The 26,249-nt window shown below is 39.7% G+C and overlaps 1 protein-coding gene across 2 annotated transcripts in view; it reads left to right on the forward strand.

Annotated features, from left to right (window-relative positions):
* FAM169A (family with sequence similarity 169, member A) overlaps positions 1-26,249 on the forward strand; it is an 84,221-nt gene that overhangs the window by 54,318 nt on the left and 3,654 nt on the right. For both annotated transcript variants that reach the window (XM_011996573.1, XM_011996581.1), the window contains exons 7-11: positions 7,136-7,264; positions 7,812-7,924; positions 10,798-10,837; positions 11,394-11,544; positions 16,139-16,295. In XM_011996573.1, coding sequence (XP_011851963.1) covers positions 7,136-7,264; positions 7,812-7,924; positions 10,798-10,837; positions 11,394-11,544; positions 16,139-16,295 — 590 coding nt within the window. The remainder of the gene's footprint in view (positions 1-7,135; positions 7,265-7,811; positions 7,925-10,797; positions 10,838-11,393; positions 11,545-16,138; positions 16,296-26,249) is intronic.

The raw sequence follows: 26,249 nt of genomic DNA on the forward strand, positions 1-26,249 counted from the left end.
TGTGTAATTCAGTGGTTTTTAGTATATTCATAGTTGTTCAATCATAGCCAGCAGTTCTAGAACATTCTTATCACCCCAAAAAGAAACCCTGTACCAATTAGCAGTCACTGTCCATTTCCCCTTCATCCTGTAGCAACCACTAATCTGTTTTCTGTCTCTGTGGATTTACTCATTCTGGACATTTTTCATACAAATGGAATCATACAGCGTGTGACTTTTTGTGTCTGGCTGCTTTCACTTAGCATATTTTTAAGGTTCATTCATGTTGTAGCATAAATTATTATTTAATTTCTTTTTATGACTGAATAATATTCCATTGTATGGCTGTACCACAACTTGTTCTAAAGTGATTGCTCCATTTTACATTCCCATAAGCAATGTTATACGAGGGTTACCATTTCTCTACATCTTCGTCCTCATCAACGTTTGTTCTTATCTGTGTATTATAGCCCTCCACATCCTCACCAACATTTGTTATTATCTGTATATGTTATTACAGGCATCCTAGTGGATGTGCAGGGACATCTCATAGTTTTGCTTTGCTTTGATGTTGAACATCTTTTCATGTGCTTAATGGTCATTTGTATATCTTTTTTGGAGAAATCTGTTCAGATCCTTTGACCATTTTGGTCGAGGCGGGGGGGTGTTATTTGTTTATGGTAGCTTTTAAAATTAACAAAAATAAATTTCAGACATACAAAAAGGAATAAAGAAACTGGGAATGGTGGTGTATGCCTGTTATCTCAGTTACTCCAAAAGATGAGGTGGGAGGATTGCTTGAGTCTAGGAGTTTGAGACCAGTCTGGGCAACATAGTGAGACCTCACCTCAATTAAAAAAAAAAAAGTTTAAAGAGTAAGGCATTGGCTGGGCATGGTGGCTCATGCCTGTAATCCTAGCACTTTAGGAGCCCGAGGTGGGTGGATCTTTGAGCTTAGGAATTTGAGACCAGCCTGGACAACATGGTGTAAAACCCCATCCCTATAAAAAATTAGCTGGGTGTGGTGGCTTGTGCCTGTAGTCCTAGTGACTTGACGGACTGCAGTCCTGGTGACTTGAGGGGCTGGAGAATTGCTTGAGCCCAGGAGGTCGAAGCTGCAGTGAGCCGAGATTGTACCACTGCACTCCAGTCTGGGTGACAAATTGAGAGCTTATCTCAAAAAAATAAAAAGATATAAAAATAAGATATCAAATACTCATGTACTATGTCAGCATGTACTATCCACGAGAAATGGCTTGTTGCCAATATGGTCGAAGCCTTCTGTGTATTTCTACCCAATTAGACTCATTTCCCTTCCCTGGGATGAGTACTGTACCTAGCTTGGCTTTATTTTTCTCATACATTTCTTAGACTTGTAATACATATGTGTGTATTCTCAAACAGTATATCAAGTTGCTTTATATATTTAAAAACTATAAATATGTACTGTATGAATTCTGCAGTTTGCTTTCTTTACTCATCTTTATATTTGTGAGATTCATCCATATAGATTCATGTAGTTCCATTTATTTTCAATGCTGTATTCCATTTTATGGACATATCACTTGGTGGTGATTTAAAACCATTAGTGGGTTTGGTTTTGCATTTGTGTAAAGGTATACAACTACTCAATGAGGTAAGATTTAATGCTGGATAGTGTTTAACCTAGAAACTCTTTTAAAGTATTATTTACTATTGATTTCAGTCTAACAGTAGACATTTATTTCCACTGAATATATTTTTATTCCAAACTTTCCGCACCTTCTTTAATATCAAAAGCAATCCAGAAAACAGGAACAAGTACTGAATTGGATGCCCATCTTGAATCATATTTTCTGTCTAAATCCATACATGAGAGTGGGATGGGCATTGTGTGCCCTTGGATAATCCTAAAATGCATTACCCTCTAATTAGTGCTTTACTGAATTTGAGGAGAGATGCAGAGACATCCACTGCAGGCAGAATCCATTAGTACTTACTCTCTTCTGTGATTTTAATGATAAATAAATTGAATACCAAATGATTTACAGATGATTATCAGCTAATTTCTGTCTTCCCATAAAGTCTTAGCACTTTGGGAGGCCGAGGCCGGCAGATCACTTGAGGCCAGGAGTTCAAGACCAGCCTGGCCAACATGGCGAAATTCCATCTCCATTAAAAATGCGAAAATTAGCTGGGCATGGTGGCACATATCTGTAATCCCAGCTACTCAGAAGGCTGAGTCACCAGATTTTGCTTGAACCTGGGAGGCAGAATTTGTGGTGAGCCGAGATTGTGCCACTGTACTCCAACCTGGGTGACTGAGTGAGACTCTGTCTCAAGAAAAAAAAAAACCAGGCCTAGTGGTGTGCGCCTGTAGTCCCAGTTACTCGGGAGACTGAGGCAGCAGGATCACTTGAGTACAGGAGTTCAAGGCTGCAGTGAGCCACTGCACTCCAGACTCAGGGAAAGAGTCAGATCCTGTTTCCAAAAAAAAAAAAAAAAAGGCAAATATCGATTAAGTTATAATTTATATACAATAACATGTACCAATTTTTAAGGGTACATTTTTGATGACTTCTGACAAACATATGGACCTTTGCTACTGTAGACACAATCTAGATAGATAATAACTTTGTTTCCAAAAGTTCCCTTTGTGCACCAGTCCCTCAGCTTCCTTCCCTTCCAAACTCTCACTCCAGGCAAGCACTGATACGCTTTCTGTCAGTACCACTTAGATTTTTCTAGAGTTTCATGAAAAATGGAAATATGCGGTATCTATACTTCTGTATCTGGCATCTTATTTTTGAGGCTCATTGATGTTGCATGTCTCAGTACTTCATTCCTTTTTTAATTTTTTATTATTTTGCTGCGTATTGCTCACTTTCATTATACCACAATTTATTTGCCTGTTGATAGACATTTGGTTTTTTTCCTTTCTTGGCTATTACTAATAAAGCTGCATGAAAATGTCTTTGTATGATGGACATTTGTTTTCATTTGTTTGGAGCGAATACCTAAGAGTGTCATTACTGGGTTTTATGATTGTGTTTAACTTTGGGAAGTTGCAAACATTTTCTAAAGTAGTTATGTCATTTTGCATTCCCGTTAGTGTAAGTATATGGAAGTTCTGGTTGCTCTACATACTCACCAACACTAGATTTTGTCAATCTCTTTAATTGTAGTCATTCCTAGTAGTAAGTGGATAATGATATCTCACTCATTATGTGGTTTCAATTTGCATTTTTCTGAAGACTAAAGATTTTTGAGTATCTCTTCGTGTAATTATTGGATAATCATCTACCCTAAAAAAGTGTAGAACAAGTGAGGTGTTTGTTCACATCTTTTGCTTATGTTGTATTGAATTGCTTGTCTTCTTGTTGAGTTATGAGGTTTTTTTTTTTTTTTTGTGATGGAGTCTCGCTCTGTGCCCAGTCTGGAGTGCAGTGGCTCGATCTTGGCTCACTGCAAGTTCCGCCTCCCGAGTTCATACCATTCTCCCGTCTCAGCCTCCTGGGTAGCTGGGACTACAGGCACCTGCCACCACGCTCGGCTAAATTTTTGTATTTTTTAGTAGAGATGGGGTTTCACCGTGTTAGCCAGGATGGTCTCTATCTCCTGACCCCGTGATCCGCCCGCATCGGCCTCCCAAAGTGCTGGGATTATAGGCGTGAACCACTGCGCCCAGCCGAGTTATGAGTTCTTAATGTATCCTGGATGTGAGTTGTTATATGTGTGTATTGTTAATTGTTTCTCATGTCCTTTTCATTTTCTTAATGTTTTCTTTAGTCCATGTGCATTTTTTGCAAGTAAGTTTTGATATTTAAATGTTTAAATCTCCCATCCTACTATTTATTCTTTATTTGTCCCATTTGTTCTTTCTCCTTTTTTCTTTCCTTTTGGAAGTATTTATCAGTGTTCTATTTTATCTCAACAGTTGGTTTATTAGCCATGCCTTTTTGTTTTGTTTCGTGGCCTTGGTTTTCTCCAGCTTCTTCCTTCCTTTTAGTTTTGGAAACTAAACCCAGAATGTATGAGAAATATTTTCAAATATACAGGGAAAAAAATGATAGACTAGTGTCCTAATTTCTGTACCAAGTCTAGATTGAACAAATGTGAAGATTTTGCTGTATTAGTTTTAGTTTAAGAGAACTAAATACAGTGTTTATTGATTGTAATAAAAGAAGCAATTGATGTTCTCTTTGAACTCTTCCCTAAGACCATTCTCCTTTCTCCTTTCCTCCCCAGAGATAATTGCACTCCTGAAGTTAGTGTTTATTTTCCTACTTATTGTTTCATATTTATGTCTGTAAACATAATAAAATATTATTTAGTGTGCTTTCTTGTTTTTCAAACCACTTTTTGTTGTAAAAAATTATATATAATACCTTATTTGTAGGTGAACCGTTCAGTGGCTCTTATGCACAGTGTTTTGTACCCATCACCACTGTATATATCCAAAACTTTTCAATCATCCGCAACATCAACTTTCTCCCATTAAACAATTAACTCCCCTTTTCCCCTATCCCCATCTTCTGGTAGGTAACCTCTTTAATGCTTTCTGTCCCTATGAATTTGCCCATGCTAGCTACATCATCTAAATGGAATTATATACAATATTTGTTTTTCTGTGTCTGGGTTACTTCACTAAACATAATGTTTTTGAGGTCCATCATGTTGTAGCATATACAGTATCAAAATTCCATTACTTTTAATGGCTGGATAGTATTCCTTTGTTTGAATATACCGTATTTTGTCTGGCCATTCATCTATTGATGGACACTTAGGTTGTTTCTACCTTTTGGCTATTGTGAATAATGCTTCAATGAATGTTAGTGTACAGATACCTGTTTGAGTCTCTGCTTTCGTTTCTTTTGATGTATACCTGAGGGTGAAATTGGTGGGTCATACAGTAATTCTTTTTGAGGAACTGCCAAACTGTTTTCCACTGTGGCTGTACCTCCTCCTCCTAGGTTCAAGTGATTCTCCTGCCTCAGCCTCCTGAGTAGCCACCACACGCAGCTAATTTTCTGTATTTTTAGTAGAGATGGCGTTTCACCATGTTGGTCAGGCTGGTCTTGAACTCCTAACCTCGTGGTCTGCCTACCTTGGCCTCCCAAAATGCTGGGATTACAGGCGTGAGCTACCACGCCCAAGCCTTGTTTAGTGTTTTCTTAAACTTCTTATATGTGGCATCATTTTGTTCATTTACTGGCCCAGATTTTTACTGAGCATTTTTAAAAGTGTTATCAATATTGATTTAGGTAGCCATAATTCATTTGTTTTAAATACTATATAGTATTTTTATTACATACATATTACAGTTTATTCATATATTTCCCTACTGTTTGACACTTAGGTTACATCCGGTCATCCTAGTTTAAAATTAGTCCTGTAATGAATATTATAAATGTTTTTTGCATTGGTACAGATGGCCCTCGACTTCTGATGGTTTGGCTTTTGATTTTATGATGGTACAAAAGTGATACTCATTCAGTAGAAACAGTCATTTGAATTTTGATCTTTCCCTGTGCTAATGATATGTGGTATGATACTGTCTTATGAAGCTGGGCAGTGGCTGCCAATCACAACTCCCAGTCAGCCAGGTTATCACAAGGGCAACCAACCAATACTCTACAGAGTACTGTATTCAATAAAGTATATGAAATGTTCAACAATTTATCATAAAATAGGCTTTGTGTTAGATGATTTTGCCAGGCTGTAGGCTATAGGCTGTAGGCTGTAGGCTGTAGGCTGTAGGCTGTATTCTGAACTGTAAGTGTTCAGAACACATTTAACATAAGTGAGGCTAAGCTATGATGTTTGGTAGGTTAGGTGTAGTGAATGCATTTTTGACTTAGTGGTATTTTCAATTTATGATGGGTTTATCAGAATGTAACCCCAGTGTAAGTCAGGGAGCATCGGTATAAGGAATTAGGGTTTTTACCTAGAAGTAGAATTGGATCGTAAAGTTCTCTTCTACTTTACCGTTGCAAAATTATTGTCCCACCAGCAGAGTGTATGTTTCCATTTCCCTTATTCTTCTTGGTGCTTGTCATCCCACAGGTGTAAAAATCATATCTTACCTTTCCTTGGCAGCTAGTGAGGTTTATCATCTTTATCTTTGTTTATTGACCACTCAGATTTCATTAGGTGTGAAATTCCTGTTCATAGTCTCTGTCAGTTTTTCTTTGGGATAACTGTCTTTTGAATTCAATTTCAGAAATTCTTTATACTTTCTGAGTACTACTCCTTTGTTTTACTCTAAATATCTCCTAATCTGTGTCTTTCTGATATCATTTTCATGTAGAATGGTGCAGTTCAATACAGTAGTCACTAATTTAAATACAAGTTTAAGTTCAGTTCCTCAGTAGCCACATGTGGCTAGTGGCTACTGTATTGGACAGTACTGATAGTAGGACATGTCTGTCATCACAGAAAGTTCTGTTGCACAGTCCTGATACATTAGGTTTTAAATCTTAATAGATCATAATTTTTCATCATGGACTGTGATTTTTGTGTCTTTTGTAAGGAATCCATCTGGACCCTAATGTCCTAGAGGTATTTTCCTATGTTTTATTTTAAATATTTTGTTTTTCACATTAGGTCTTAGAATTTGTTTAGAATTTATGTTGATGTGAGGTCAGGATCTGACTTTATTGCTTTTTTACATGGATTTTTATTTCAGCACAATTATTTTAATAGTTTATCCATTCTTTGCTAAAATATAATGCTTTTTCTGTCATTTGGCAAGTTGTAGTGTATGTGTGGTTCTTTCCTAGTGGAGTTTCTTTGTTACTTATTTGTAGGTTTTTTGTTTGTTTGTTTTTTGGTATTTTTCTTCTCCTTCTCCCTCCTATCCCAGTCCGTTTATATATCCTTATGTCAGTACTAGGTTGTTTCAGTTACTATGGTTTTAAATACTCGGTTTCAAATACTTGGTACTTGTTTCAAATACTTGGTATCTACTTGGACAAGTCTCTGTCCTTATTTTTCTTCTTCAGAATTCAATTTATTTATAAATGAAACTACTGTATACTTGAGTTGTGTTGGTGGTGTTTTGGTATCAAGGTTATGCTAGCTCCATGAAGTGAGTTGGGAAGCTTACTTTTCATCTTCTGTTTTTCAAAACAATGGATATTTGGGATTTCTAGAAAATTCTGAATGTGTTTTTCAGCTTGCAAGCAATACTTTGAAAAGTACCCAGGAGACCATGAACTCCTTTGGGAAGTTGAAGGTGTTGGACACTGGTACCAGCGAATACCAGTCACCAGAGCATTACAAAGAGAAGCACTTAAAATTCCAGGTAAGAGTGTTTTCAGTTTGAGTTCAGTTTATGTATTTATTTTTGGTAACCTGTCCTTGCTGGCTTGTAAGTCCAGTTTAAAAAGCAGTGGCTAGTAATGGTTGTGTCTTAGAGTCCAGAGTAGTGGTGTATTATAATGTGATTGTTCTAGTAACAGACTCTTGTCTAAAGTTTGAATATTTGTGATGTATTAACTTTTGAGTCCCTAGTAACAAGAAGACCTAGAACAGCCCAGTAGGAATTGGTGGGTAAGAAATAAACATAGATTACTGAAATGGCATAGAATAGTCACCAGGGGGTCCAGAGTACCCCCTAATCTCATGCACTTCTCCCCAAAGCTACTAAGTACTTAAAACAACTATTTAACATTGTATATAACGGCAATGTTGCATTATAAGGTATTGGTGAAGAGAACATCTCACACCTAGATTTTTGTGACTCTTTCTGTCCAGGCTGCTCCTCAGAGCTGTTAGGAAAATTACTACAATGTTACACTTAAAACCAAATACTGATTGGGTTACAGTTTTTAAAATTCCTCTATACACAGCAGTTTCTCAAAATGAACCTAAAAGACCTATGTCTGGAGAATATGGTCCTGCATATGTTCCAGAATATGAAGCAAGAACTGAAGACAATCAGTCTAGTGAGATGCAGCTAACTGTAGGTACACTGTCTGTATGTTTATTGTTGTAAATAATTTTTGTATTTTTAAAAAATAGATTCAGTTTATATTTGAGTTTTAAATGTCATAGTTCATTCAACAAAGCTATGTAATTTCTACTGTGTTAGTTTTCCTGGCATCTTCTGTTAATATTACTAAAGACTTTAATTTTCTTTGAAAAATAATTTTAATGATGTTAAAAGTATTATGAGCTAATTAAAGGTAATTTAGGACAAACATAAAGTAATATAGAAGAAAATAAAAATCTATAATCCCACTATTCAGATATAGCCACCGTTAAAATTTTTGCATATATATTTAATATTGCATATTAGAAAGCATATATCTGTATATATTGTATTTTTGTTTTTATTCTCTTGGATTGCTTAACTGCTATTCTCCATTAATGTAATATTGGAAGCATTTTCTGTGGCATTAAATCATTAAAACATGATTGTTAAATAGTAGCACACTATTTATTCTATTATCTGTTTTATGTAACTATCATTATTTGTTTCCTTAACATAGGATCCTTAAATTTTTAACATTTTTAAATGACCCAGGAGCAAACACATTTATATATGAATCTTTGTGCATATGTAATTACTTCTCTTAACATACAAATTTCCAGAAGTGGAATTAGTAGGTGAAAGACTATGAAGTTGTTATGTAAAGTTCGAGGCTGTATATGCTAGGTCTTTGTAGAATGTAATGCACTTTGCAAATATTAGGTATCCTGAAAGTAGAAGGACAGGTCCCATTACCAAACTCCACAGGACTTACCAGGTCCTTTTCTAGAAGTGATGTTTTGTGGTACTTGATACTGCTTAAAATACAGGCCCGTTGATGGGACTCTAGCAGTCTAGGGTTTTGGGGGATGGCATTTATTGCAGTCATATTTTTGTACCTGTGTATCTAAGTTTATTTTTGGTGAGTGTTGAATATGTCTATGTAAATGCATAGGCATATTTTAGAAACAACTACTTTAGGGAATTATTTGTGCTTATTTTCTGTCTTAATTAGCATGAGAGTTGACTATTTGAGTGGAAAATTTGTTAATATTTTAAAGAATAACTATATATATAAGGAGTTAGATTTTTGGGAATTTTTTTCCCACTTTTGGAAATTCAAACTTGAAAATATGCTCCTGTCCTATTGCAGTCCAAATTCCTCAGATATACACAGATTCATTTAGTACTGGCCAGTTATAAAATCAAGGAAAGTAGAAAATCTACTCTTCCTATAAATGTAATGAGAGCAATGATTTACTTTAATATTAAGCCAAATAATTTTAGATGTGTCATTTGAGTGAGAATATATTACAGTGGTACTATATCATACAGTTGACAGCATAAATTAGATTTTAGAATCTAACCTATTTAAGATTTTAGAAATTCATATTCTTCATATTACTTTAATGTTTTAAATAGTTGAAGGAAAATGTTTGTTGTTTTAAACTATTTATGTTATATCTCTTTTTGTTAGTACCACAAATAGTTTAGTTTATTTCAACTACATGATTTATTCTTTAGGCGATGATGGTATTGTTATGTGCTTTTTCCTATTTTTATACATAAAACATTACATATATTTCTCTTGTACTTTTTGCACCTTTTATGTATTCATCTTAATCTACATTTTAACCTTTTCTTGTTGAACTAAAAGTTTCTTGAAGCAAGATTTTTGTCATATGATTTATCACAATTGCTCCCTTGCTTTTGTTCTATAAATTGAAGGCTGTGTGCCCACTATATTGTGGAGTTTTAGTAAGCATGTAATGGATGAACGAAGTAGTTACTATGGCAAGCATTGGACATATAAAGATACAGTTCTTAGACATGGGAGAACTAGATGGTCCATTGTTGGAAATATATAATATACTATAGCATAATAATTGCCTTATTATAGCAAGTAATTGGAGGTACATAGGAGAGGATGACTTTTAAAGGGTGGGTGGGAATTTTGTTAGGACATTCCAGAGGATAGCATGTGAAAAAGTTACAGAGGTGTAAAGGAAATGGCATGTTTGATATGAAAGAGGTATTTGGTATTGAATAGGTAGAGAATTTGTATTCTAAGCAGTGGTTGGCCATTAAAAGTTTTTTCTTGTTTTTTTTTCAGCAAAAAAATGGTACAGTTTGTGATTTGAAAGTATCACTTTGTCATCAGGGTGGAGGGGTGTAGACTGGATGTGATTAGAGCAAGGGATATGAGTGAGGAGGCTGTTGGAATAGTTGAAGTTCAAGAGAGTAAAGGCATAAACTAAAGCAATGGTAATACAAAGGACAGGGCAGTTTTGAGAGATTCTTCAGTTAAAATTGAAAGGCTTTGTGATTGATTAAATGTGGGTTAGGAAGAGGTCATTACTGACTCACTGTTTTCTGGCTAGAATGACTGACTGAATTGTCATTAAGTAAGATAGAGAATAATGTTGGGGAAAGATAAAGTTCATTTTGGGAATAATTGAGTGTGAAATTGGATGGGACATGCACTGGGAGATATTTCATTGGAAATAGAGCTTTGGAAATCAGGAAGAAAGTTTGGAGGCTTAAGTCGTATATTTGAATTCATCAATAAGCAGATACTGAAGTAAGCATAGCGAAGGGAGAGCATGTGGACTGAGCAGAGAAGGTGGCTGAGGACAGAACTAGGAGACACTAGTGGACACACTGTGACATATTAGATGACTTGCATATGTTCTCAGTCTTTTAAACTGAAGCTGAACTATAATCTTTTTATTTTTAAAGTAAATGTTCTTAACAAAAAGTGTTATTTGAAAAACATTTTACAAGTTTTTCTTTGAAACTGTAAATAGATCCATAGGGAGAAAAAATAGTCTAAAACTTTGGTTTTGACTCTATCTCTTTTTTAGATTGATTCTCTAAAAGATGCCTTTGCAAGCACTTCTGAAGGTAAGAAATTCAACTGATATATCAGTAAGTATTTGAGACACTTCACATTAGGGCAGTGTGTGTGTATATGTGTGCATGTGTGTGTGGTATGTCACCCTGAGTAAGTGAATACTTAACCAGCTCTAAAATCTAGATCTAGGTTCTCATGCCACCACTGCCACTGATTTTGCTATGTGAACACTGAGTAAGCTATTGTACCTCTCTCTTCGTTATTTCCTTAGCTATAAAATAGGGATGGTAATGTCTACGTTATTTGTTTTTCAAGATTATTGGGAGAGAATGCAAGTGAAATACAAAAACACTTTGCAAAGCCCAAGGTAACAGGGAAATGTGAGAAATTAATTCCACAGTTCATATAACTTGACAAAGTTATTATATAATTTTAATTATATAATAATCTAAATAATTTTCTTAGCCTGGTGTGAGAGGAGGGTGAACCTGTGTAATGTGGAGAATATGTGTAAACCAGTGTAGTTCTTGCATTTCTGTGTATTTTAATAGGTAGTCCTTTTAATATATAATCAACTAAGTGCAGTTTTGCTGTGTTTCTCCTCAGGTCATGAAAAAACATCAGTTTCCACTCGTACTCGAAGTAGTAATCTAAAGCGGCCAAAGATTGGAAAGCGGTTTCAGGATTCTGAATTTAGCAGTTCTCAAGGCGAAGATGAAAAGACCTCCCAGACTTCACCTACAGCTTCATTAAACAAGTAAATAATTGTTTATTTTACTCTCATTTTTTGTTTATTTGTACTGTCATATTAGTATTTAGCATTTAAGGTAGAGGCTATTTATTACATTGTTTGTGTAGCAGATGGCTTTGGTTTAGGAGGTAATATTTGAATTATCCATATTTAAATTCTTGTACAAGATTATTAGTTGTTTATCAGTGCTAAGTGTTACCTTGACAATGCTATTGGGAGAAGTTGCTAATAAGAGACTGGCATAAACTCACTTCATGTGTGAAAATCTAGGAGAATATCTAGCGATTATATTATCCCAAATTAGTCATTATCACCAATGCTCAATTTGATGGTATGGTTTTAAGTAATGCTGAGATTTAGTCAGTTTTTTTCCCCCCACATTCAGTTCTTTTATTTAATTTTCTAGTGGACAGTTTACATATCTCCCTCACGCTGTCTTTTAAGTTAGTGTGACAATTTTCCATAATAAACTGCTTAAAGAGAAGCTTTGGTCAAGAATGGAATGAAATTGCAAAAAAACAAAAACAAAAAACCATTGCTTTTAAAATACCAACTGTTTCATCAATTTTATATTCAAACAAAACCACACGGTATTGGCGTGATATGTGTTTTTGTGTTTCCTTGGGGCTGGCTTCCTCGCCATTGTGCCATGGCGCAGCTGTGGACAGCCACATTTTGTCATGCTGGATGGTGGAGGCTCACTCCAGAGGGCCTTGAAATCCCAAATTGTCATGGCTCCATCGATGCCAGTAGTGCAATATTTGTGACAATCTTTCTTGTCCACCTCATAAATAGAGACTTGAGCAATGCTATTCTGGTGCAGCATCTCCAAAGCCATGTTGCAGCCCTCAGTCATGGCCCTCTTGTCCATATTGCAGAAGCATTCTATGGCAGACATGTTGCGTTGGATGCTCTGTTTTGGAATCTCTAACTTAAGAGACAAAGCTCAGGCAGCCACAGTCATCGTAGTTACAGAGCATTGGTCAGCAGTCATGGCCAGCAGCCACGACACTGTTCTCTGAGATGAATGACACACTCAGGAGCAGCTGGAACTCCGTCTTCAGATTGAGACCTGCACACTTTTTGAGGCATCAGCAACAGACACGGTGCTGTCGTGGCTGGCCCAGGCCAGGTGGCTCCCACAGGCAGAGAAGCTGACCCTGTGGACCCAGCCACCAGTGCCACTGCCACCAAACTCTGACATCAGCTGCCCAAAAGGCATCTTGCTGTCCCAGGTCATGCTGCCTGGCTTTTCATCCACTTCTTTAATGTGGGAAGAAAACACACTGTGTTTGAAGTCACATGATCCTGCTGCCAGCAAAACTTTGTTGGGATGCCAATCCAAGCTGAGGACTGTGGAGCGAATCAGCTTTTTAATGTGCTTGCTCACCCACCAGTCATTTTCAGACTCAAAGTAACAAACAGAAATGAGTTGTGCTTCACTTCCCACAGCAAATTTGTTCTCTGGAGGGGACCACTTCACAAAAGTAGCTGTGTGATTAATTCTTAGGATCATCAGGGTTGGCTTCCAGACACCATCTTGCTGACTCCAGACATAGGCATTGTGGTCTGCCCCACAAGTGACCACACGGTCGCTCTTGGGAGCCCCAGTCAGTACCTGTGATGTGTCCACTGTGCTCCTTGAGTTCATGAGCTTTCACCCACTGGTGTCCCTTCTTATAGATGTGCACTTCGTGATTATTGAGACTGAGGGCAATCTGAGTACAATCCCTGTTTCAGGCATGACAGTTGATTGGCTCTAGTAAAAACTGATGCAGTGACATTATTCTTAGTGTTTTCAAAGGAGAGAAAGCTGGGGTCGAGGCAGTCCAGACGGTCTCAGAGCAGAGGATTCGCAGACTCTGGGGAGTTGACGTGAACAGGCTCTAGTCAGTTTTAAAATACCCTCAGTTTTACTTTATTGATTCATTTTACTGGGCTATTGGATATAATTTGTAAATTAGTGATAACCATAAATAGTACAGTCAGTTCCTTCAGGAATTTAGTTGCTAGCTGAATCAACAGAACACTTGAGTCTCAACTTGTATCCTCTGTCTTTGAATCTTAAAGCAAGACTCTAACTTTTATAATAAAATTAGATTTCTGCCCTAACAGTTCTGCCAGCTGTTCCTGAGTCAACCATTTAGTTAATTCAAAACTTCGCCATTTTAACTGTCAAATTATTGTAGTCAAGTAGAGAATTCTGTAGCTATGCTTATCCTATTACGCAAATAATTTTAAATTTGGGTAATTAGGTTTGTAAATGTTTGTTTTGGTGAAAAATTTGTAATGTTAAAGATAGATATAAGGAAATATTTAAATCTAGTAATTAAAAAATGAATTTAGAAAACTGGTTTTCTCACTGAGCCATATTTTGATGGTAGTACCCTTTTTAGAAGGGTAACAATGTATTTTAAATTGAGCCTCCCAGAATTATTGTGGAATTTTGTTTGCTTTTCATAAGCAGAACAGTAGGAGTTTAAGCTTGACTGTTTGCTCAAACATATGAACAACAAAACATCATCTTAGCCCTCAAAGGATTGACTGCCTAGGGGTAAAGAGAGATACGAACACAGTTTAAGAGCACCGTAAGGTGGATTGTGATTGTACAATAATGGAAAGTGCAGAATGCTGTGGATACTGAGGAAAGAGTGTTAGATTCTAATTGAGGGAATGGAGAGATTTGGCATTTGGGCCTGGGCATCAAAGGTAAATAGAAACCCAACAAGTGGAGCTGAGACAGAAGACTTTCTAGTGTAAAGGTCCACCGACTATGGCCTGTAGGCCAAATCTGACTTGCCACCTGTTTTTGTAAATAAAATTTTATTGTAAGACATCCATGCTCATTAAGCTTATATATTTTAAATTAAGCATACATATATTTTTATATATTATTAAGCTTATATATTTTTAGTTATGTTTGCATTGGAATGGCAGAGTTGAATGGTTGGAACAGAGACCATATGGCCCACGATGCCTAAAGGAAAGGTTTGCTGATCCCTTTTCTACACCAAGGCTGAGAAGTAGAACTTTCTGCAGTGATGGAAATGTATTGTATTTACACTGCCCGGTATAATAGCCATTAGCCAGTGTGCCCATTGAAGTATGGCTAGTGCAACTAAAGAACTGAATTGTTTCATTTAATTTTAATTTAAATGTAAAATAGTGAAGTGTGTCTCGTGGCTATTTTATCAGTACAGATTTCAACTAAAGCACTGACATGAGCAAAGGCACAAAGCTAGGAGGAATGTTACTAAGGATAATTGATGAATAAGGTAAATATAAGGGTCTAGGCTGGGCATGGTGGCTCATGCCTGTAATCCCAGCACTTTGGGAGGCCGAGGCGGGTGGATCACCTGAGGTCAAGAGTTCGAAACCAGCCTGGCCAACATGGCAAAACCCTGTCACTACTAAAAATACAAAAATTAGCCCGGCGTGGTGGCACACTTCTGTAATCCCAGCTACTCAGTAGGCTGAGGCAGGAGAATCGTTTGAACCCAGGAGGTGGAGGTTGCAGTGAGCCGAGATCACACCACTACACTCCAGCCTAGATGACAGAGGGAGACCCTGCCTCAAAAACAAAAACAAACAAATATGTTAGGCTTTCAAAGAAGGTGCACTTTATTCACTGAGCTTATAGAGAACCACCAGAAGTTTCTGAGCTGGGCTCTCACAGGTATAGATAATGTGTATTAGAAAGACAGCGCTGAAAGCCTTGATGAAGATGTACTGTAAGTCTGAAGATGAATTGGGAAGAAGTACAGTGCTCCAGAGAGAACTGGGACCTGAAGCAGAGCTGTGAAAATGGGCATAGAAAGTCAGGAATATATTTGAAAGGCAGCTTTGGAGTTAGAACTAAACCATATAGTGTGTTGTCCAAGGTCACATTTTTGAGAATGAAAGGAGCATTATTAATAATTATGCCAGTATCCATAATTATGGACAAAAGTCTGTAAACTGGGACTGCTCCAGGTAAACCAGGATATATGCTGATTCTAATAGAGTAAGATCCATGGTCCTTCAGTATAAATGAGGTTAAAAAAAAAAAAAAGGTATGATACAGGCTGGGCGCGGTGACTTACGCCTGTAATCCCAGCACTTTGGGATGCCGAAATGGGTGGATCATGAGGTCAGGAGATGGAGACCATCCTGGCTAACATGGTGAAACCCTGTCTCTACTAAAAATACAAAAAATTAGCTGAGTGTGGTGGCACGTGCCTGTAGTCCCAGCTACTCGAGAGGCTGAGGCAGAAGAATTGCTTGAACCTGGGAGGTGGAGGGTTGCAGTGAGCCGAGATCGCGCCACTGCACTCCAGGCTAGGCAACAGAGTGAGACTTTGTCTCAAAAAAAAAAAAAAAAAAAAAAAAAAAGATAAGATCCAATAAGATATGGATAGAATAAAAGAAGAAGGGTCTAATTTACATAATTGAGAAGATGGCAATATTATAAGAGGATGAAGAGATTGGTTTTAGACTTGTAAAATCTGAAGTTGTTGACAACATAGTTGATTCTCTAAAATGTTACTTTAAGAAAGGACTTCTGAGATTTTGTATTTATCCTTAATGAAACAAGTGAGAATGGTTTTCTTTTGTTTTTTAGATTGGAGTCCACTGCACGCCCATCAGAGAGCTCAGAAGAATTCCTGGAAGAAGAACCCGAACAGAGAGGGATTGAATTTGAGGATGAAAGCAGTGATAAAGATGCACGGCCAGCACTGGAAACGCCACCACAGCAAGAGAAGCAAGATGGTGAAAAGGTATGAGATCACTTACTCAGTAAAATGAAAATAAGTAAACTGAATTTTACCTTTCGTAATCATATATTGTTAGAAAAGTATACTGATATATTTTAGAGTCTTAGAAATTGTGTGTAGTGTTAAAAAGCATATATATATTAAGCAAGGTCAGGTACTACAGTTGGGGAGAGGATAAAATTACAAGGATAATTTAGTTTATAAAAGTTTGCACTTACAAAAATTTGAATTATATCAAGGATAAAATAGGGATGTTTAGTAAGATCTTTCGGTGCATTTAAAATATAAGTTAATTTGTAGAATTAAACACACTTACATACACAAATGATATAAGATCTACTCATATAGAACCAGTTAAAATGCTTTCAGGTGCAATAAACCTTCAATGGCACCCCCATTTTAGTTAGAGGGCTAAGAATTACTAGTCCAGAAAAAAAAAATTTGATGACTATTGATCTCACAAATTTCTGGAAAAATAACTAAATTCATGTTTTTTAAACACTAGAAAAAAATATATAAACCCTTGGTAAATAAGTAAACTCTTCATCTGGGTTGATTTTTGCAGCTTTAAAGTATTTATCCCCAGCTTCTTTTTTCTTTATCCATTTCCATGTTTTTCTTTAATGTCTTCCATCTTTTCCTTTCCACAGATTCCCTATTTCTTCTTTCATATGTTTCTTGAAAAAATCTTTCAGCTGTTTGCCAAGTCCAGCAGGCAGGTGAACAAGTGAAACTATATATTACCGATTTTGTTTTCTTTTTCTTTTTGAGACGGAGTTTTGCTCTTTGCACCCAGGCTGGAGTGCAGTGGTGTGATCTTGGCTCACTGCAACCTCTGCTTCCTGGGTTCAAGTGATTCTCCTGCCTTAGCCTCCCAAGTAGCTGGGATTACAGGTGCCCCCCACCATGCCCAGCTAATTTTTGTATTTTTAGTAGAGACAGGGTTTCACCACTTTGGCCAGGCTGGTCTCGAACTCCTGATCTCAGGTGATCTGCCCGCCTCAGCCTCCCAAAGTGCTGGGATTACAGGCGTGAGCAACCATGCCCCACTAGTTTTGTTTTCTTAAGTTACTCTGATTTAGCTCCTGCTTCCTCTATTTCATGAAGTGACATGCTGTGTCAGCTCACTGCAGCCTCCACCTCCTGGGGTTAAGCAATTCTCCTGCCTCTGCCTCCCAAGTAGCTAGGATTACAGGTGCACCAACATGCCCGGCTAATTTGTGTGTGTGTGTGTGTGTGGTTTTTTTTTTTTTTTGAGACAGAGTCTCGCTTTGTCCCGGGCTGGAGTGCAGTGGTGCCATCTTGGCTCACTGCAAGCTCCACCTTCCAGGTTCACGCCATTCTCCTGCCTCAGCCTCCCGAGTAGGTGGGACTACAGGCGCCCACCACCACGCCCGGCTAATTTTTTGTGTTTTTAATAGAGACGGGGTTTCACCGTGTTAGCCAGGATGGTCTTGATGATCTGACCTCGTGATCTGCCGAGACAGGGTTTCACCATGTTTGCCAGGCTGGTCTTGAACTCCTGATCCACTCGTCTCAGCCTCCCAAAGTGCTGAGATTACAGGCATGAGCCACCGTACCTGGCCTCATGAAATGATATTTTTATGTTTATTTTTGTAATATTTCTTTTTCCTTTTTTTTTTTTTTTCTCTGAGACAAGAGTCTCGCTCTGTTGCCCAGGCTGGAGTGCAGTGGCACAGTCTTGGCTCACTGCAGCTGGGACTGCAGGTGCCCGCCACCACGTCCCGCTAATTTTTTGTGTTTTTAGTAGAGATGGGGTTTCACCGTGTTAGCCAAGATGGTCTCAATCTCCTGACCTCAATCTCAATCCGCCCACCTTGGCCTTCCAAAGTGCTGGGATTACAGGCGTGAGCCATCGCGCCCGGCCTATTTTAGTAATTTCGGGGAGCAGATGGGTGTTTGGTTACATCGATAAATTCATTAGTGGTGATTTCTGAGATTTTGGTGCGCCCGTCACCCAAGTAGTGTATACTATACCCAATGTGTAGTCTTTTATCCTCACCCTCCTCCTACCCTTTCCTGCAAGTCCCCAGAGTCCATTATATCACTCTTATGCCTTTGCATCCTCATAGCTTAGCTCCCACTTATGAGTGAGAACATACGATGTTTGGTTTTCCATTCCTGAGTTACTTCACTTAGAATAATGGTCTCCAACTCCATGCAGGTTGCTGTGAATGCCATTATTTCATTCATTTTTTATGACTGAGTAGTATTCCATGGTCTACATATACCACTTTTTTTTTTTTTTTTTGAGATGGACTCTTGCTCTGTTGCTGGGCTGGAGTGCAGTGGCACGCTCTCAGCTCACTGTAACCTCCGACTCCCTGGTTCAAGTGATTCTCCTGTCTCAGCCTCCCGGATAGGTGGGATTACAGGCACAAACCACCACACCCAGTTAATGTTTGTATTTGTAGTAGAGACGGGGTTTCACCATGTTGGCCAGGATGGTCTCGATCTCCTGACCTTCTGATCTGCCCACTTCAGCCTCCCAAAGTGCTGGGATTACAGGCCACCATGCCCGGCCTATATATACCACATTTTCTTTATCCACTCATTGGTTGGTGGGCATTTAGCCTGGTTCCATAGTTTTTGCAGTTGCAAATTGTGCTGCTATAAACATGCACGTGCAAGTGTCTTTTTGATATAATGACTTATTTTTTTCTGGGTAGATAGCCAGTAGTGGGCTTGCTGGATCAAATGGTAGTTCTACTTTTAGTTCTTTAAGGAATCTCCACACTGTTTTCCATAGTGGTTGTACTAGTTTAGTTCCAACCAGTTGTGTAAAAGTGTTCCCTTTTCACCATATCCATTCCAGCATCTGTTTTTTTTATTGTGGCCATACTTAGAGGAGTAAGGTGGTATCAAATTGTGGCTTTGATTTGCATTTCCTTGATAATTAGTATATTAGGGTTCTCTAGAGGGATAGAACTAATAGGATAGATGTATATAAAGGGGACTTTATTAAGGAGTATAAACTCACATGATCACAGAGTCCCATAGTAGGCCATCTGCAAGGTGAGGAACAAGGAAGCAAGGAAGCCAGTCCGAGTCCCAAAGCTAAAGAACCAGGAGTCTGATGTTTGAGGGCAGGAAGCATCCAGCTCTGGAGAAAGATGTAGACTGGGAGCCTAAGCCAGTCTAATCTCTCCATGTTCTTCTGCCTGTTTTTTATTCTGGCCATGCTGGCAGCTGATTAGATGGTGCCCACCTGGATTGACGGTGGGTTTGCCTCTCCAGTCCACTGACTCAAATGTTAATTTCTTTTGGTAACACCACCCTTACAGCCACACCCAGGATCAATACTTTGCATCCTTCAGTCCAATCAAGTTGACACTTAGTATTAACCATTACAAGTCTACCCCTTGTCAGCTTGAACCCATACACACTTCCTGAGATCATACATAGTCTTTAAATAAAGACAATAATGTAATAATTATGCCTAACACAATACAACTGTCATTCGTACAACTGGAAACCCCCAACCCAAATAATATTATGTAAAGTTAACACTTAATTGCTCATATGAAGTCAATAAATCTTATGTCACATGATGAAGGAAAAGGGAAATAAAATGAAGTTATTTTCTTATTACAAGTGTATACATGCGCAAACATGTTCCTAACCAAATAAGGAGGAAATACTCATGACAATTACAGTCATCATTTCTGCAGCTGGTCACGTGGTTGAAGCTGGTGTTGATGACTACCTTCTTCTGCTACCCATTCTGTATTCCCTTTGCCTTCAGCAAGCACTTTAGCAGGTTGTGGTTTTTTTTCCTAGTGTAGTAACGCAAACCTTCATTCCTGAAGAGTCTGGGCCATTTGTAGTCTTGCCTGGATTGGGCTGTTGTAGTTTCCTACTGACCTTAATCACAGGGCATCGTAATACTAAGAGACACCCCAAGGGATCTCCTATATTCCATGCATACTCTTCCTTAACTCCATTGTGGAGTAGTAGACTGATTTCATCTTGATAGCCTGGGTCAGTCACCGTAGCCAACACTGTAGCTCCCTCAGCCTGTTGACTTTAGGAGGAGCCCAAAGTGTCCAGGTGGCAATCTTAACTTCCAGTTTAATGGAATCATTGTTGTGTCTCCTGGTGGCAGCATTCCTCTCTCTGGAACTAATACCTCTAGGCCAGCAGAACGTAATGTTATGGGGACGGGAAGCAAAAATTTTGCTAGTGGATCACTAGGGGTGAAGGTGAGTGAGGCCATTTCCACTTTTACCCCTGGATTCCTGGACCTGTGAATCCTGTCTATAAGAGAAACAGTACCATATACTGAAATGCTGATTCAGAGCCTACACAGCCTGCTAGAGACCTTTGCCTCAGCCCTGCATAGTATTATCACCTAGTTGGTGTTGTAATTGTGATTTCAAAAGGACATTCCACTGTTCTGTCAATCCAACTGCTTCAGGATGATGGGGAACATGGTAAGAACAGTGAATTCCCTGAGCATGAGCCCGCTGCCGCACTTCTTTAGCTGTAAAGTGAGTGCCTTGTTCAGAGGCAATGCTGTGTGGAGTACCATGACGGATAAGGCATTCCGTGAGTCCATGGATGGTAGTCTTGGCAGAAGCACTGCATACAGGATAGGCAAACTCATATCCAGAGTAGGTGTCTGTTCCAGTGAGGACAAACCTCTGCTTTTTCCATGATGGAAGAGGTCCAGTATAATCAACCTGCCACCAATTAACTGTTTGATCACCCTGAGGACTGGTGTCATAAGGGTGTCGTAAGGGCTTAGTGTTGGTCTGTGCTGCCGGCAAATTGGGCACTCAGCAGTGGCCGTAGCCAGGTCAGCCTTGGTGAGTAGAAGTCCATGTTGCTGAGCCCATGTGTAACCTCCATCCCTGCCACCATGGCCACTTTGTTCATGGACCCATTGGGGTGGCTGGGAAAGGAGGCTGAGTAGTGTCCACAGAACAAGTCATCCTACCCACTTGATTATTAAAATCCTCCTCTGCTGAGGTCACCGTTTGGTGAGCACTCACATGGGATACAAATATCTTCAGTTTTTTACCACTCAGAGAGGTCCATCCACATACCTCTTCCCCACATTTCTTTGTCACCAATTTTCCAATCATGCTTCTTTCAAATCCCTGACCATCATCCAAACCATTGGCTACAGCCTATGAATCAGTATATCGTCACACATCTGGCCATTTCTCCTTCCTCACAAACTGCACAACTAGGTGCACTGCTCGAAGTTCTGCCCACTGGGAAGATTTTCCTTCACCAGTGCCCTTCAGGGATGTTCTAGAAAGGGGCTGTAGTGCTGCAGCTGTCCACTTTTGGGTGGTGCCTGCATATCATGTGGAACCATCTGTGAAACAGGCACTAGTCTTCTCTTCCTCTGTCAGCTGATTATAGGGAACTCCCCATGAGGCCATCGGTGCAGGCTGGGGAAAAGGAGGCAGAGTGGCAGGAGTGGAGACCATGGGCGTTTGAGCAACTTCCTCATGTAACTTACTTGTGTCTTCAGGACCTGCTCAAGCCCGATCACATATATACCACTTCAATTTGATGATGGAATGCTGCAGTGCATGACCCGCTTTATGATTAGATGGGTCAGAAAGCACCCAGTTCATGATAGGCAGTTCAGGTCGCATGGTGACTTGATGACCCATAGTCAAACATTCAGTTTCTACCAAAGCACCGTAACAGGCCAAGAACTGTCTCTCAACAGGAGAGCAGTTATCTGCAGAAGATGGCAGGGCTTTGCTCCAAATTCTTAGAGGCCTCCACTGTGATTCGCCTATGGGGGCCTGTCAAAGGCTCCAAACAGTACTTGTCTCTCAAAAGGAGAGTAGTTATCTGCAGAAGATGGCAGGACCTTGCTTCAAAATCCTAGAGGCCTCTTCTGTCATTCACCTATGGGGGCCTGCCAAAGGCTCCTAACAGCATCCCTATCTGCCACTGACACCTCAAGCACCATTGGATCTGCTGGATCATACAGCCCAAGTGGCAGAGCAGCTTTCACAGCAGCCTGGACCTGTCGCAGAGCCTTATCCTGTTCTGGAGCCTACTCAAAACTGGCAGCCTTTCGGGTCACTCGATAAATGAGTTGGAGTAACACAACCAAATGAGGAATTTGTTGCCTCCAAAATCCAAGTAGGCCAACTATGTGTTGTGCCTCTTTCTTGGCTGTAGTAGGGGCCAAATGCAGCATCTTACTCTTTACCTTAGAAGGAATATCTCCACAGGCCCCACACCACTGGACCCCTAGAAATTTTACTGAGGTAGAAGGTCCCTGAATTGTAGTCGGATTTATTTCCCATTCTCTGGCATGCAAATGTCCCACCAGTAAGTCAGTGTGCTTGCTACTTCTTGCTGACTGGATCCCATCAGCATAATGTCATCAATGTTATGGACCAGTGTGATAACTTGTGGAAGCAAAAAACGATCAAGGTCTCTTTGAACAAGGTTATGTCACAAATGTGGAGAGTCGATATACCCCTGAGGTGGGACAGTAAAAGTATATTGCTGGCCTTGCCAGTGGAACACAAATTGCTTCTGGTGGGCCTTATGGACAGGAACAGAGAAAAAGGCATTTGGCAAATCAGTGGCTGCATACCAGGTACCAGGAGATGTGTTAATTTGCTCAAGCAATGAAACCACATCTGGTGCAGCAGCTACAACTGGAGTCACCACTTGATTAAGCTTATGATAATCCACTGTCATTGTCCAAGATCCATCTGTCTTCTGCACAGACCAAATGAGAGAGTTGAACGGGGATGTGGTGGGAATCACCACCCCTGCACTGTCCTTGATGTTGGCACTAATCTCCGCAGTGCCTCCAGGGATGTGATACTGTGTGTGTTTGACTATTTTTCTAGGTAGAGGCAACTCTAATGGTTTCCATTTGGCCTTTCCCACCATAATAGCCCTCACCCCACCAGTCAGGGATCCAATGTGGGGGCTCTGTGAGCTGCTAAGTATGTCTATACCAATTATGCATTCTGGCACTGGGGAAATGACCACAGGATGAGTCCGGGGACCCACTGGACCCACTGTAAGTCACACCTGAGCTAAAACTCCATTAGATTACCTGATCTTCATAAGTCCCTACTTTAACCACAATGACGTTTTGGGTCCCCCGGAATCAACGTCAGCTCAGAGCCAGTGTCCAGTAGTCCTCGAAATGTCTGATCATTTCCCTTTCCCCAGTGCACAGTTACCCTGGTCAAAGGCCAGAAGTCTCCTTGGGGAAGGATGGGAGAAAGATTCACAGCATAAATTGTTGGTATTGTAGTAGAGTCCTTCCTCAGGGGGCTTCATTCAAGGGGTTCTGGGTCTATAAAGTGGCTCAAGTCTGGAAATTGAGGGGCTGTGATTCTCTTGTTTTCTGTAATTCAAATTAGTCTTTTGTTCACTTGACCTGGAAGTTTTCCATTTATATGAATTAAGTAGGAATTCAGTAGGCTTCCTATCAATTCTGCTTCTGGGAACACTGATTAATTAGCCAGTGCAAAAGCTCTACACAAGTCAGATTATTCTGATTGCTGCTTTGCCTCTGTGGTCCATTATGGTAGCTCGCCCACCCTGCATTTGATGGTTGAGTGCTCCCACTTGGCCCCTGCCACCTCTGGATCCAATTATTCCCATTGTATTTAAATTTTGTAGTTGAGTGACTGTGGTTCCCACTGTTAGATCTGGCATATAGAGAAGAGCAATCATAGAGCTCTTCAAAGATTCATGTGCTGCCCTCACAAATCTCTTTCACAAAGCATTGGTCAAGGGTATATCTTCTGGACCTTCTCAGCTGGGATGAGTAGGTCTAACGTGACTAATTCACTCCACCATCCCAATCTCCCTAAGCCTTTGGATCCCTTCCTCTACATTAAACCAAGGGAGATCAGGCATTTCTAGCTCGCTCAGAGTGAGCCATCTTTTAATCCGTATTTCAGCTAACCAAGCAATCAAGCTATTAGAACCTTTTTAAACTCCCTGAGCAGCAACATTAAATGCAGAGTCCCTGCTTAGTGGGCCCAAATCAATAAATTTAGCCTGATGCAACTCTGTGTTTCTTCCACCATCATCCCACACCCTTAACATCCATTCCCACACCTGTTCTCCAGATTCCTGCCTATATAAATTAGAAAACTCAGTGTTTTTCAAGTGTAGCACACCTCCTTGTGGGTTACACTCTGAACTTCACCTCTAGGGGGCCGCTGGGACTTTAGTCCTTATAGGTCTAGAAGCAAACAGGGCTGATTCTCCTCTCCTGAGGTAATGTTACCACTACTGGGGATGGTGAAGCTGTTTCTTCTGGCAAAAAGGCTCATCAGAGTTTATAAGCTGTGTGTCCCCAGCGTCATCAGGGTCTTCCTACATGTCCCTATTCCAAGTTGCAGGTTCCCATTCTTTTCCAATCAGGGCTCTCACTTTAACAGTAAACACCTGGCGAGGCTGTGCATGTGCCTTTCATTGCAGGTCAGCCACTCACAAGATAAGAGGTTGTGTCTGATTTTCCACAATTTCAGCTCTTTGTCTACAGGAGACAAGACTCTCACTCAGGGCTTTTGAAGTATCTGCTTTTGAAACCTGGAGTTAGAATCCCTGAGTTCATCATTGTTTTTCATCACTTTGTCCAGTGAACTTAGGAGCAGCCAACCAACTTCATTGTGTTCCTTGGTTCTCCACATATGGTCAAAGGTATTATGTGTAGGGTCACCAAACTTTTTCCCTCTCAGAAGCGGTGAATCAGGAGTGTCAAATGCATTTATTTTGCATAACTCTAAACAGTTCATGCCAAGGACTATCAGTGTTCGCCGTACTACTAAAAGTAGAGTCCTTAGCATTTTGGGGTCTGATCATATTAAGGAGCCATCTCCAGAAACCCACCGACAAAAGAACTCCATCCTTAATATTCTGTTCCTCTAGAACCACTCCTGGTACCAAAGTCTGTTAGGGTTCTCTAGAGGGACAGAACTAATAGGATAGGTGTATATATAAAGGGGAGTTTTTAAGGAATGTTAACTCGCACGATCACAAGGTCCCACAATAGGCTGTCTGCAAGCTGAGGAGCAAGGAAGCCAGTCTGAGTCCCGAAGCTGAAGAACCTGGAGTCCTATGTTTGAGGGCAGGAAGCATCCAGCACAGGAGAAAGATGTAGGCTGGGAGGCTAAGCTAGTTTAATCTCTTCATGTTCTTCTGCCTGCTTTTTATTCTGGCCATGCTGGCAGCTGATTAGATGGTGCCCACCTGGACTGAGGGTGGGTTTGCCTCTTCCAGTCCACTGACTCAAATGTTAATTTCTTTTGGTAACACCACCTTTACAGCCACACCCAGGATCAGTACTTTGCATCCTTCAATCCAATCAAGTTGACAGTATTAGCCATCACAATTAGTGATGTTGAGCATTTTTCCATGTTTGTTGGCCATTTGTGTATCTTCTTTTGAGAATTGTCTATTCATGTTCGTATCCCACTTTTTGATAGGAAACTATATATATGCATATGTGTGTGTGTGTATTGAGACATTCTCACTCTGTCACGCAGGCCGGAGTGCAGTGGCATGATCTCAGCTCACTGCAACCTCCACCTCCTGAGTTTAAGCGATTCTCATGCCATAGCCTCCTGAGTAGCTTGAATTACAGGCATGTGCCACCATGCCGGGCTAATTTTTGTATTTTCAGTAGAGATAGGGTTTTTGCCAATGTTGGCCACTCTGGTCTTGAACTCTGGACCTCAAGTGATCCCCGCTCCCCTCGGCCTCCCAAAGTGCTGGGATTACAGGTGTAAACCACTGTGTCTGGCTGGAAACTATATTTTTAAATGGCATTTTTATTGTAGAAAATTGAGAAAATGAAAAACACATATGGGAAGTTAAACCTCAAATTTTTTAAAAACAAGATTTGTATGCATCTAGACGTTTATGGAAATACGTATTTGTGGGGGTTTTCTTTCACTTTTGTTTTTTTTTTTTTTTTTT

Source organism: Mandrillus leucophaeus, unplaced genomic scaffold (genome assembly GCF_000951045.1).
Source record: "Mandrillus leucophaeus isolate KB7577 unplaced genomic scaffold, Mleu.le_1.0 Scaffold114, whole genome shotgun sequence".
Classification (NCBI taxonomy): domain Eukaryota; kingdom Metazoa; phylum Chordata; class Mammalia; order Primates; family Cercopithecidae; genus Mandrillus; species Mandrillus leucophaeus.